The sequence below is a fragment of the Canis lupus genome, chromosome 23 (genome assembly GCF_003254725.2).
Source record: "Canis lupus dingo isolate Sandy chromosome 23, ASM325472v2, whole genome shotgun sequence".
NCBI classification, from domain to species: Eukaryota; Metazoa; Chordata; class Mammalia; order Carnivora; family Canidae; genus Canis; species Canis lupus.
Genome location: NC_064265.1, coordinates 41,480,193 through 41,495,098, shown reverse-complemented (window position 1 = coordinate 41,495,098; position 14,906 = coordinate 41,480,193). Strand labels below are relative to the sequence as shown.

At 36.9% G+C, this 14,906-nt stretch overlaps 1 protein-coding gene across 8 annotated transcripts in view; it reads left to right on the top strand.

The window, feature by feature from the left end:
- PLSCR4 (phospholipid scramblase 4) overlaps positions 1–12,121 on the top strand; it is a 41,976-nt gene extending 29,855 nt beyond the window's left edge. For all 8 annotated transcript variants that reach the window (XM_025448873.3, XM_025448874.3, XM_025448875.3 and 5 more), the window contains 6 exons: positions 2,235–2,470; positions 4,024–4,066; positions 4,977–5,203; positions 7,511–7,672; positions 9,012–9,170; positions 9,848–12,121. In XM_025448873.3, coding sequence (XP_025304658.3) covers positions 2,235–2,470; positions 4,024–4,066; positions 4,977–5,203; positions 7,511–7,672; positions 9,012–9,170; positions 9,848–9,895 — 875 coding nt within the window. In that variant the 3' untranslated portion in view covers positions 9,896–12,121. The remainder of the gene's footprint in view (positions 1–2,234; positions 2,471–4,023; positions 4,067–4,976; positions 5,204–7,510; positions 7,673–9,011; positions 9,171–9,847) is intronic.
- The last annotated feature ends 2,785 nt before the right edge of the window (positions 12,122–14,906 follow it).

Genomic DNA, 14,906 nt, shown 5'->3' with positions numbered 1-14,906 from the left:
TTCTTAATACAGTGAGTATACAATGTATGGGCAATACACTTTGATTTTTTTTCTATTTTATTTTTTCTAGTGTACTAAATTTTATTTTTAAAAATTGTAGTTGTGAATCATTAAATCATTGATTTGACAGCCACTAATATACGTACAGATTGTAAAACACTGTATTAGAACAATGTTTCTCAAACTTAATTATTGATAATTAATGAAACAGCTATACTTAGACAAAACATTCCTTAAGACAAAAATTGTTATTAGAGATAAAGAACTTTTTACAATATTAGGAGTGTCAATCCATCAAGAAGATATAACATTTATATATATATATATATACATCTAAAAAACAGTGCTTCAAAATATATGAACCCAAAAATGACAGCACAAAATACTAGTAATGTAGTAACAAAATCCAGCAATATATAATAAGGATTATATGCTATGACCAAATGCAGTTTATCTTGAGTATGAGAGGTTGATTTATCACATGAAAATCAGTCAATGTATGTACCATGTTAATGGAACATAGGACAAAAATCATATTATATCAATAGAGAAAAAGCATTTGACAAAATAATGAGAAACCTCCTGCATGATGAAAACATTCCACAAACAAGGAATAGGAGGGAACTTCCTCAATCTAATAAAAGGCATCAATGAAAAACCCACAGCGTAATTAACATCATGCTTAATAGCAAAAGCTGAAAGCATCCTCCTCCCCCCGCCCCCAAGTCAAGAGCAAGACAGGATATCTCTTCATTCTACTTCTATTCAACATTGTACTAGAAGTTTTAGCCAGGGCAATTTGGCAAAGAAAGATAATAAAAGTCATCCAGATTGGAAAAGAAAAAGCAAAACTATCTCTATATGCAGATAAGTAAAAAAATCCTAAGGAATACACCCATATACACACACGGCGCTAATAAATGAGTTCAGCAGTAGGGAGTATAAAACAGTGAATCCACTTTAGAAAACAGTTTGGCATTTCCTCCAAAAGTTAAGGCTAATTCCACTCCTATATATACTTGAGAATTGAAAACTTATGTTCACATCAAAACTCGCACGCTCACTTCACAGCAGTGTTATTTATAGTAGCCAAAAAGTGGAAACGATGTGATAATGTCCATGCAATGTAGCATTGCCAGGCCACAGAAAGGAATGAAGTACTACTAGCCTGTGCTATAATGGGCAAACCTTGAAAACATTATTCTAAGTGAAAGAAACCAGACAGGATGTCTGTATGTTGCATGACTTCATTTATATGATATCATATAGGTTAGGCAAATCTGTAGTGGTAGTGGTTTCCAGGGCCTGGGGCAGAAGCTAGGGAAGGACTGCTGATGGGTATGTGCTTTCTTTCTGGTGTGATGAAACTGTTCTGGAATGATATAGCCATCTTTAAAAGCCCCCCCCCCCGAGGTTACTGTATTTGTGACCTTAGACAGTCATAACAATAAATATAATAGCATAAATGTGCACTGCTAATTATGTGCTAGGTCTTGTGGTCATCCCACTATAACCTAGTGGAAGTAGACATATTATTGTTATCTCCAAAGGAGGCACCTAATACAGAGAGAGGCCAACATGTTACTTGATGTTTCTTTCTTTTTTTTTTTTTTTTTGAAGATTTTATTTATTTATTCATGATTGAGAGACAGAGAGGCAGAGACATAGGCAGAGGGAGAAGCAGGCTCCATGCAGGGAGCCCGACGCAGGACTCGATCCCGGGTCTCCAGGATCACGGCCCTGGCCAAAGGCAGGCGCCAAACCGCCAAGCTACCCAGGACTCCCCTTACTTGATGTTTCAAATCTTATTCCAACACTTCTGTGTGGAATAATTATCTTACAAGGTTTAAGAGGATTAAATGAGTTAGTATGGAAAGCCCCTTAGTACATTGTTGGTACATGGTACACATTAAGAAAATGAATCGTTTTATTCTTTTTTATACAAAGATTTTATTTATTTATTCATGAGAGACACAGAGAGAGAGAGAGGCAGAGAGAGAAGCAGGCTCGCCACGGGAGCCTGGCATGGGACTTGATCCCAGGACTCCAGGATCATTCCCTAAGCCAAAGGCAGACGCTCAACCGCTGAGCCATCCAGGCGTCCCAGTCATGTTTTATTCTTAAGTGGATAATGCATGATGCATATCTTTTTCATGTAAAAAATTAGGTCGTTCTAACTTCTAACATGTTATAGTGTTAGTAATATCTAACATTTTCATTTGTTGTGGATACAGGACCCCCTGGACCAGCTATCCCTCCATCTGCAGGCCACGCAGGAAGCTTGCCTATGGGGCTCTACAGTCCACCTCAGCCCCATAACCTCCCCTTGTACCAGCCAGCTGGTGGTACCCATCCTATCCAGTACCAGCCTGGCAAATATCCTATGCCAAATCAGCCTGTTCCGGTAACATGGATGCCAGCGCCTGGTCATATGCCAAACTGCCCTCCTGGTCTGGAATATTTAACCCAGGTACTCCACACAAATCCAAGTGATTTTCTTATGAAGTATGACTGGGGACCTGACCAGAAGAGCTACAAAGCTGGACAGAGTGGATGAAGGTGATGGGTCAGTGATGACCGAGGTCCAGTTTGTGAGACTGTAGGAGTGGTGGTCCTCCTGATTTCAGAAGTGTGAAGGGGAAATGAGCAGTACAGCCATGTATTTGGCGGGATCAGTACTGTTTTCTAAAGGATGTATGTTGAATTTTAAGATACACAACGTGTCCTGTTGGAGGTGGTTTAAAAAACAGGAACAGAGGAAAAACTATCAAAGATGCTATTTGAGATGTCATTTGCATAGAAGTAAAGAGTTAACACCAAGAAAAACATGCAACAGAACAAAAAGACCATGAGTGAATCAATGAGTGCCTTAGCCCTCCCCTTTTTCTCATTACCCATAATTTTCATTAGCCACCTTAGTGACCAGTTTTGGTATAAGACCTGTTGAGGCCCACTCACCTGACTGTGTTTTCATACAAGAAAAAGTTTTTAATAAAGGAAGGATTGTATCCTCTCCATACCATCCTGTAATCAATTATACCACCAAACATTTATGTCTAGTTATTTTTCACTTTCTTTAATACCACATTCATGTATTTTTTATTAGTTAATGTATTCAATGAATATCTGGTAAAATATGACATTTCAGGCAATATTCTGGGCTCAGGGATTGGGAATGATCTATATTATCTAAAATTATATAAATATGATTTCTCTGTCCTCAAAGAGATTTCTTTTCTGCTAGAATATTCTCAAATATATCAGGTGATGAGCCCATCAAACTGTCTTTAGAGTGATTCCTAAGTGAAGTTAAGGTAGAAATTTAAGTAGTGGTGTTCCCAAATCCCTTCTCAAGAGATCGCATCCCAGACTGTTTCCTCCCCTTTGCCCTAATCCCAATCACAGGCTTCCAGCCCTGTGGACCCTCTCCTCCTTGAAGTATGCCCCTAGGGAGGGCAGTGGCATTAGTAATGCAAATAAATGGAAATCAGTGTGTTAACATCCTCCATAGGCACCTGTGAAAATAATAGAGAACTGAATGCTCCTGTGTGAGGCCCCTGGCTGACCTGCTTCCTATAATCCACTGAGAAAATAGCGTTCTCTGTGGCTGGTCCGTGTTAAAGCGTCCTGAACTTCTGAGCAACTCCAGTCTGTGAGTGACATGTCAGTGACACCAGGGAGGAGGGCCTGAGCTAGAAACAATCTGCGTCAACACAGCTTCTTCTAGGTGCCGTTACTGTAGCAAGAAGATGCTTTTCTGATGTAGCAGGCAACTGTTTTATCCTTTAAAGTAGAAGGGAAGAAAAGTGGTTTCCCTATCTGGACCAGGTTCTCTGCTGACCAGGTACAGATAGGCCAGTTTCACTTGATAATTTTTTTTTTATTCTGTTCGGTTTCAGAAAGATACTTTGGTGTCAGTTGATACACATTCTCATAACTATCTTATCCGTTTCTTTTCTAACACTGATTTCATTTCCTTCCGTTATTTCTGTTTTTCCTAATTGCTTTGTTCTCTCCCAACAGTTGGACATCATACACGTCCTTCAGCATTTCGAGCCTCTGGAAAGTATGTATAATTTTGTCGTGTTCACCAATGTTTGAATCAGGTAGAAATTTGTATCACCCAGTATCTAGTTCCTTATTTATGTTGATGATTTTTAAGTGGTTCAAGGAGAAAAGACTATCTTCTTTTACACCCTTTCTTCAAGAAAGTAATAAAGGGAATTATTTCGTATGATTTTATCTATTTATGTATCATACATGAGTTCTTAGGTTTGAAAAAGACGTTCATTTTACCTGGTCAACTTCCCTCACCTTAGAGGAAAAGGAGGAGCCAAGAGGTTAAATGAATTAGCCAGGGACACCGCAGTCACCTAATCAGTAGTAGGGCAGGAAATAGAATCTAAACCTGCTACGTTCTAGTCCAGTGCCCTTACCTTGGAAGTAAAAATAAATCGCAATAAACATGCTTGATCTCAGTTTATCCTCACTAGATTACTGACCTTCTCTTTACTGTCATATCTACACATTCATTTGACTACCACATAGAGCCTCAGAGTTTCCTGGATGTATTTTTGTATTTGCGGTTAGTTAATGACCCTAATCATTTCAGTATATTTCATGAGCTGATTAGTTGATGGTAAATGTATAATTTCACTTAAATGGTTTTACAATTAAAGTTTTCTGCATGCAGGTATTCCAGGAATATGTTTCAGTCTTTACATTTATGTGGAAAAGTTTTTTAAATCATTTTATACTGACCTTCTCTTAAAAAGATGTTTTAAATTTTCAAAATTACTAAATATTTATTGGGCATTTGTATTTTTTTTTTGGTGTCCCAATCAATTGGATATATTTCACTTTAGACTTTAAAAAGCTATTTTGCTTTAAGCCCTTAAGAAATACTTTTAAAAGACTTCTTGGTGCCCATTTTAACTGCTTCTAATTTAAAGTGGCTTTCTCATTTTATTTTTTAGTGATGACATCTTTTGAAACTAATAATAGATATGATATTAAAAACAACCTGGACCAGATGGTTTACGTTGTAACTGAAGACACAGACGATTATACCAGAAATGCTTATCGGACACTAAGGCCCTTCGTCCTCCGGGTCACTGACTATATGGGCCGAGAAATCATGACAATGCAGAGACCTTTCAGATGCAGCTGCTGTTGCTTCTGTTGTCCCTCCACCAGGCAAGAGGTCAGAGAACATAAGTCTAATCCAACTGATCCAACTCTTCGCAGAATGGTTGTGCTCCTTCCAGAATAACACATGGGATTTTCACTGGCTCCACTGGTCAGAATGAATGAAGAGAGTGGGGAAGAAGGCAGCCAGATTGTCTCACCTAAGGGAAATCACCTTGTGGGTTCTTGTCTTCTGGTGCTAGTTGGTGGGTCAGGCACAAATTAGGGTTATTTATTCGGTGACCACAGTGCTATCAGTTGTGTCTACTGAATTAGAAACGTACCTATGACCTAGAACAGAAGTCACACACATTTGTCTAAATGTACCTACATATCCCCAGATAAGCTGTCCTTAGACATCATCATATCCTTTTAGATTGGAAGACTACACTAGTCATCCCAGACTTTGGAAAACTTTGCGTTACCCATCCCAGACATTAAATGAAGATTGGAAAAGTTTGGATAACTTTACACTACCCATCTATCTTGCCACAGATAAAGAAAAGGTAGTTCAGAAGGATGAAGTGCCTGATGAGGGTGTTACACTCCCCTGAATACTAGAACTAGGGAGCAGGTGTTCTGAGTGACAGCTGGGTTCCTCTTCTATAACCTGTGGGACTCTAGAAAGTTTGTTTGAAGCGATTTGAGAGAGAGAGGTCAGCAAGAATTTGGAATTCTAGATATGCCATCTAAGTAAATTTGTGCAATTTATTTATTAAGAACCTCACTGCTCTTGTACATAAATATTCATAAGAATATTCCATAGGATTACTGGGATATTTCAAAGACTTACTTAAGTACCAGCACTTACTAAATGTTAATTTACTTATAATCTTCTCTGAGTTTTGATTTCCTATAAGATGAAAATAATAATAGTACCTATCACACAGGATTGCATTGAGGATTAAATAGTAAATAAATGAAAAATAAATAATAAATAAATAAATAAATAAATAGTAAATAAATGTTAACTATTCGTTACAGTACCTGGCAGATAGGAAGTGCTCAGAGAATGTTAGTTGTTATTTGCAGGAATCTTACTTCTCTCTTATTACTATTTTTGTAATAACAGTCTAATATTTGAGATGAATCTTCATCTATAATCCTCAATTCTTTTGGATATACTAGGAATTCTTCATATTCATGACTTGGATTTTCTTCTCAAATGAATTTTTTCAAGTAATTTACTTGTGTACAGTTTTTATTTTTTTATCTCTAAGCCTAAACTTACATGAGATCTTAATCCTAGGAAGCTGTTGAATTTATATGCTTATGCATATGTGTCAATCTATATATATGAACAATAATATCTTTTTATTTTTTTAAAGATTTTATTTATTTATTCATGAGAGACAGAGAGAGAGAGAGAGAGAGAGAGGCAGAGACACAGGCAGAGGGAGAAGCAGGCTCCATGCAGGGAGCCCGATGTGGGACTCGATTCCGGGACTCCAGGACCACACCCTGGGCTGAAGGCAGGCGCTAAACCACTGAGCCACCCAGGGATCCCCTATCTTTTTAAAATAATATCTTGATTTGACAGTTCATGAAGCTATACAGTCTTACACCATAAATAATGAAACCTAGTGGACTCAAAATTCTTAGAAAAGTATACGATACCAGAAAAACCACCAATAGAACTTTAACTCTGGGCTTTTACTAAATAATTTAATTTTATGACTGGTTATTATTAAATATGAAGATCTTAGTTCTTTACAAAGAAATACTATAAAGATAAATAGCTAAAACAGGGTAGCGGACAATCTTAAAACTTTTAAGAATGGCTTTATATATTCATATACAGATTCTGTTGTTTTCACAATATACAGTTTTCAAAATGCCTCTTTTCTTTCTGTTTTCTATTACAATTGTCATGTCTGAGATTTAAATCTAAGAAGTTACCTTGTTACTTTTTCATGGATTGTGCCAGAAGACATGAGACACCTAGAGCAGAGACCAAGAACTCTATCACAGTACAGTAAACAGCAGGAGCATCATGAGCAGCATGTTGGTGTAGGTCCCCTTGCCTTCATGTTCTGCAGGGTTGACTCAGAGGAACCCAGGCAGAGGCTGCATACAACACTGAGCTTAGAGAACTGGCCATTTTATGAGAAGCAGTAACTTTGTTCCAAAGGGAAATGTGATCTCATCTCTCAAGGCTGTTCACTAACATAACAACCCTAAGAAATAGCCTGGTTAAAATAGAAGACTCCCTACCAGTAATGATTTTTCTCGTCCTTGAATGACTTAAGAGCACATCCAGGTGGTACGTACATGTAATAGGTAAGTATGTAGCATCCTTCTCTCTGTTACTGCTTCTTTGCAGCTGGAGGTGCAGTGTCCTCCTGGTGTCACCATTGGCTTTGTTGCAGAACACTGGAACCTGTGCAGGGCGGTTTACAGCATCCAGAATGAGAAGAAAGAAAATGTAATGAGAGTGCGTGGGCCATGTTCAACCTATGGCTGTGGTTCAGATTCTGTTTTTGAGGTAAACAAATGTAAAAATAACATTTTGACTATTTTTTTCTACACACACTAACAGATCTTAGAATTCTTTGGTTTTAGATTATTTTTTTATGTGAATGGATAAAGTAGAATGAGGAAATAGTCATTGGTTGACATCAAATCATTTTCAAATTATGGTTAGTGGATTGCTGAATGTTTTCCAAAATGTTAGCTACTTTTTTTTTTTTTTTTATGGTTTCAGGTTCGATAAAGATAAGAAGTACCCATTTAAAACACTAAACCTGAAAGTAAATAGCTCGACTGAATCCATTTATTTTATTCTTGGTTGTATTTAATTAACCATTTTTACCAAAGATTTGCAGGAATGGGATACAGATCCTGAGTAATGAAAGTGCCCAACATATCACAGAACATATGAAGCACCCCAAGATTGTGCAAATTGTTTATTTGCATGGTAGAAATTTATCTGTGCCCTTAAGAGATAGGATAATATAGATAACATGGAAAAAACTCATAATAGATGAAAACATTTTCTCAGGAAAATAAAAAATCCTCTTGTTTTGCCTTTATCTCAGTTACTATGAAATGATTGCTTTCTATCCTATGAATCTGACAAAGGAGATTCCTAGAAATTTTTCTTGAATTTCTTAGAGAATCCTTGAATGCCTGGCAGTTCAGCAAGGCTTATTATCTAAAGTTGGTCATTCAGATATTTCCTATGACACTGAATAAACTTTTTTAGTTCTTCAAGCATTGCTTATGTATTAAAAGGCCATTGTAGAGAAATGGAAAATGTAGACAAGCCAGTTTTAGGGGCAGGAGGTATATGATCATTCTGATCTCCAAAGGTTAGCATTTCACTATTTTTCCTCTGGCAAGTGCCTGAGTTCCCCCTTTAGAAGTTATAGCTCCTTGGGATTCTGGCATACTTTAAGAAGACAGGGTGGATTTCGCCCACAAAAACTTGAGTGATTAGATGAAGTCTGTAAAGTACATACAGCTGTGCTTCCTTTTGCTCATGTGTTTCTCTAGACTGTAGAGATCCCCTCCCAGCCTCCAATTCCAATCCTTTATTATATGAGAAATAATTTCTGAATCAATTCATGTCATATGTCCCTAATAACTCATTTGAGGATGAAGAAACAGCCCTGGCTTGAGAACTGTTAGCCCAACTCAGTTATGAACCAGTGGCGATGCACTTAACCCTTCATGGCCATAATTCCTTATTTGAAATTACATTATTACTATATTAATTTTATATATTGTATTTATGCTATCTCAGTATAAAGTAGAAGTAGAAGAATGAAATATATACAACAAAACTTTTCATACTTCATAAAGTCACATTCTTATCTTTGTAGGTCAAATCCCTTGATGGCACAACAGACACCGGCAGTATTATTAGGAAATGGAATGGTCTGTTATCAGCCATGAGCGATGCTGACCACTTTGAAATTCAATTCCCATTAGACTTGGATGTGAAGATGAAAGCCATGATTTTTGGAGCTTGCTTCCTCATTGTAAGCCTTTTGCTTTTGAGTTGTCTTGAGAGAATTATTTTCACCATCAGATGCAGTATAGTGCAATATAGGAAGGCAATAACCTTTGAACCCAGGCCAATGTCTGTCTCTGCCACTTACTAGTTACATGTTTTGCAGTGTTTAGCACTTCCAGGCCTCATTCTCCTTAAAATGGAGATAATTATCCATTCTCTGTAAAATGGAGATAAAAATACATATATTTTTTAGGGTGATGAGCATTAACTATCATATGAATACAGGGGCCAGAAGAGTACTTGGAGTATATTAGGCATCCAGTGGGTGTAATTATCATCATTGCATGTTGTCTTTCTCATTACTTAAGGATGCCTATCATATGACTTCTTAATGAAATAAAATAACTCTAAAGTTATTGGCTATCAGCAGTTCCAAGTTTGTAATTGCTGCTGTTCATATTAGGTCCTCTTCGTAAAGATTTCATTCGATTCATTTATTCTTAACTAGAATGAGGACCACCTGATAAATTATAAAGGATAATATTTTATGCATTGCATCTAATTAGTATGTATCTTTATACATACAGTTCTCTCTCTCTCTCTCTCTCTCTATATATATATATATATATTTATTTCCCTCTCTCTCTCTCTATATATATATATATATAATATATATATGTATAATTCTTTTTCTAATTTCAGGACTTCATGTATTTTGAAAGATCTCCAACACGACGTTCATCAAGATAGATGGACACTGCAAATCAGCAATCATGGTTAATTAAAAACGATTAGAAAAGTTGGGCTTAGAGTCCTCTCAATTATTTGCAAATATATCTGCTTTTGCAGATTATTTTTACTGGTTAATAGCTCTCATTCTTATTAGGTAGGCTAAGAGTGTAAGGGCAAGAATACAATCTAAACATGTGTTTTAATTGATTATCTGTCTTGTCCACTTGGTAGACTAGGAGTTAATCTTGAAAAGGCTATGACTCATTAACCAAGTAAACACATTACAATGAGCTTCAAAACACTTTACCATGAAATAAGGGAAAATGAATCCTAGAGCTCTCACATTAATAGGTCATGAAATGGTGAGCTTTTTAGAGTTATCTTTGAGATAGAGTAAGATGGCTTTTATACCTACCACTCCTACCTCTTGTCCTGTTACTGAAGACAGATTTGATTCCAGGTGAAAAGAATGATACTTTTGATATTAAAAAACAAAAAGGAAGGCAGATAGAAATACTATGTTTTATTGTACAAGGAAAAATGTATTTGTGCATATGTATCAAAACTTTGTTTTGCAAGTTTATGAGTTTCAATGGAAATTTTTATTTTATTACCAAATAAAACATTTTTTTATCATAAAATTTATAGGTTTATATTTTCCATGCATATTTTCTCATTCACTAGCATGGTCAATCAAGACCTGCCTGTGTATGGAGTCAGGATCAGACTATCAGGAAAAGAGGGGAGTAGGGCCACAGCCAGTCTAGATCTCTGAGCAACTTAGAGACATCAGTGCCAAGGAGCTTGCATTTAATCCATTTAACCTCTCTTGGTCCAGAGAGGTTTAAAACATATTTTAAATATGTTTGGCCAAATCTTTAAGATTGCCTATTGAACTTTTGTATCTTTTTGATGTGACACAGAAAAGATAGTTATATTTTTTCTTTCAAGAAGATCCCTGATAATCACCATGTTTTTCTAATGGCAAGAGTTAGAGTTTTGTCTCTGTCAAATATGACATTCTGTGTAGCACTTTGTAAAAGCAAAAACTATAAATCTTAACCTTGTTTAATATTTCTTAACTTAGAGATAGATAAATCTATATCTATGCAAGGAAAATAATAAAACACAGCAAACATGCTGCTACTTTGTGAACTATAGCTTAACGGTAAAATTATGTAGGATAACATTAAAGTATAAACGTACTTGTTTTATAAGCTAGTTAAAAGTATAGTGTAATAGTGAATAGACTGATGAATCAGCCTGCCTCTTTTGCACTCTACCTTCCTATCTGAACCTGGACTGTGATTTTTCAACACAGCCAGTATGTATGTAGAATGAAATATATTTTTCTCCTTGTTAAAGAAAACAAGCCTGAGTGTTCTCTGATGGGATTATTCAGAGATGAGGGCCTTTGCCCACAGTTCCTATTGAAGTCAAAGAAAGGTGCTTTGTCTTTAAATTATATTTATCTTTTCATGGTAAAGTTGTTTTACTCAGTGTCTTGTAATTTTTATTTCTGGGTGCTACTACCAGCTTGTTAAAAAAAATGTAAAACTGCTGTTTTTTTAAAAACTAATTATCTTATATTTGAAAATATAATTAGGCATTTAGTCTTAGACATTTATATTATTTCTTAAAATGTCTGACGTTTTATATATGAAATCAAATAGTATTGAGAAAGTTTATTTCTATAAACCTCCTTTTTTACTTGCCTATGTCCCTACATCCCAAGACCTGCTGTATAATACTAAGAAAAGTGTTACTTTTAACATACGACATTTTAAATTTCTGTTTAAAATTTTTGTGGTTTTAAGTTGTCTCTTACAGTTATTATTTCACTTTTTTTAAAAGTAATACTATGTGTCTTATATTTTTATATTATGGTTCATATTATAATCTCATATTTCTTAATAGTGTTTCATTGTGGGCAGCCTGGGTGGCTCAGCAGTTGAGCGCCGCCTTCCGCCCAGGGTGTGATCCTGGGGACCCAGGATCGAGTCCCACGTCGGGCTCCCTGCATGGAGCCTGCTTCTCCGTCTGCCTGTGTCTCTGTCTCTGTCTCTGTCTCTGTCTCTCTGTTTCTCATGAATAAATAAATAAAATCTTTAAAAAAATAGTGTTTCATTGTGTAAAATTGACCAGATTCACTAAAAAAAAGCTACTCTCTGAAATTTGTGTGTTTTCATGCTTCATCATATTGTTTTTGGCTTTTAAATAAATATAATATGGTTTATAGCAAAATACTATTTTATTTTTTTGGCTTTTGATTGAGTCTCTGCTATAGACTGAATGTTTGTGTCCTTCCCCTCCCCCCCAAAATTATGAATTATCCCAATGTAGTGATATTTGGAGGTGGAGCCTTCATGAACAGGATTAGTGTCCTTATAATCCAGTACCTTAGTCTTGAATGTCCCAGCTTCCAGAACTGTGAAAGATAAATATTTGTTTCTTAAGCCACCTAGCCTATGGTATATTTGTACAGTTGTCCAAATGGATTAAGACAGAAATTGGTACTGCGAAGTAGGGGTGCTGCTATAACAAATACCTAAAAATGTGGAAGCAGCATTAGAAGTGGGTAATAGATAGAACCTGGAAGTGTTTTGAGATGCATTCTAGAAGTCTAGATATTTTAACAGAACTTTAAAGGTGATTTTGGTGAGAGCTCAGAAAGAAAAAAGGGCTGTAGAGAAAGCCTTGACTTTCTTCGAAAATAGCTATGTAATCCTGAACAGAATGTTAGTAGAAACATGAATGGTAAAGGCCATACTAATGAGGCCTCAGATGGAAATGAGGAGCATGTTATCGGAAACTTGAGGAGAAAAAAAAAAAAAAAGAAACTTGAGGAGAGGCCCTCTTTATAATAAAGTGGCAAAGAACTTGGGTGAATTGTGTTCATGTTCTGCTGTTTTGTAGAACATAGAACTTGCAAGTGATGAAATTAGATGTTTAGTTAGAGGTGCAGTTAGACTTCCTCCGACTTCTTATAGTAAAATGCAAGGAGTGAGAAATGACTTAAAGACAGAATTGTTAAGCAAAGGGAAGCAGAAGGTAAAGACTTAGAAATTTTTCAGCCTATCCACACAGTGAAAGATGAGAACATTGAGTATATTATGGCCAAGGAGATTAGTGTGGATGAGCCTTCTGAGCAGAAGCCAGGAAACTATTTTCCAAGACAATGGAGCAATGACCTTGAAGGTGATTTAGTAGTTAACAGAGCCACCACTCCCATTACGGCCCCTATTGCAAGGGCTTGGGGGCTGATTGGTTCAAAGGAGGGGATTTCAATATCTGTTGGACCTCTTTACACACTACCTGGTGCTACCTCGCGTGGGGGCTCTGCTCTCTACACTCTCCTGCCATGCTCCTCTGCTACCCCAGATGTGGCTCTGGTGGGCCCTAAAGTCATAACTTGAGTCTCACCCATATCTGATTTAGATGCAACTTTGGACTTTCAGACTTTTGAGTTGGTGCTGGAAGAAGTTAAGACTTTTTCTTAAGGCAGTTAGGATGAGTGAATGTATTTTTCATGTGAAAAGGACATAAATTTTGTCCAGACCAGGGGTAGAATGCCATGGACTGAATGTCTGTGTTCTCCCAAATTCATATGTTGAAATTTAATGCCCTAATGTGATGTATTTGGAGGTGAGACTTTGGTGGATGATCAGAACAGGAGGATGGTGCCCTTATGAGTGGATTAGTACCTCTATAAAACCTCTATAAAAGAGAAGGCAAGGAGCTCCCTTGACCCATCTGCGTGAGGACACAGTGAGAAAATAGCCACCTATGAATCAGGAAATGGGCTCTTACCAGACAGTATCCACTAGAGCCTTGATCTTAGACTTTTAGAACTATGAGAAATAACTGTGTTGTTAATGAGCCACCCGGTCTATGTATGGTATTTTTGTTATAGCAGCCAAAATGGACTAAGATAGGTTTGTTGGGTTTTTAAAAATATTTTATTTATTAATGAGAGACAGAGAGGCAGAGACACAGGCAGAGGGAGATGCAGGCTCCCAAAAGATAGTTTTTAATTTATTATCAGGTTCGTTCAGGGTCCTTGTTTTCTTACATAAGCTTACTTCTCATAAAGTCATTGTAGTGCTTTGTAGTAGTAACTAGCTTTCTAACATAATCAAGTTATTTATAAATGCTTATTTCTAAATTTTTTTTTTTAATTTATTTATGATAGTCACACAGAGAGAGAGGCACACAGGCAGAGGGAGAAGCAGGCTCCATGCACCGGGAGCCCGACGTGGGATTCGATCCCAGGTCTCCAGGATCGCGCCCTGGGCCAAAGGCAGGCGCCAAACCGCTGCGCCACCCAGGGATCCCTAAATGCTTATTTCTAATCCACTTATGGCACATTTAAATTTTAAGTGTGAGGGCAGCCCCGGTGGCTCAGTGGTTTAGTGCTGCCTTCAGCCCAGGGTGTGATCCTGGAGACCCAGGATGGAGTCCCACATCAGGCTCCCTGCATGGAGCCTGCTTCTCCCTCTGCCTGTGTCTCTGCTTCTCTCTCTCCTCTCTGTGTATTCTCATGAATAAATAAATAAAATCTTTTAAAAAAATTTTTTTAACTGTGATTTCTATAGCATTGTATCATGTAGGAAAGCTGATAGAATTTATGACTGTCAGTGAAGGATGCATTTTAAAACAATTTTAATGACCAGATTTCCCAAAAATTATACAAAAAAGCTGGGTGCCAGAGTAATTTAGTAGTTGAATTTCTCCACCAACTAGATGTTCAATTAAGTTCAAGTATAAAATAAGCAGTGATTCCAGGAAATGGCATCCTGCTCTGCTGGGACAGCTGGCTACTTTTCAGTATCCGTTGCCCACTACCCCAGTGTTTAAGGCTTAATTTAACATATGTTGAAGGATGCACCCTTGGAAAATCCATAGGCCTGGATTTAATAAACTAGTACCAAATTTAACTTTTTGGCTAGTGAATGGATCTTTCCCATAATTTGGTTGACCTTCACAGAATCTGTTTCCCATTTGCTTCTAGACATCTTAAATTGTAAAT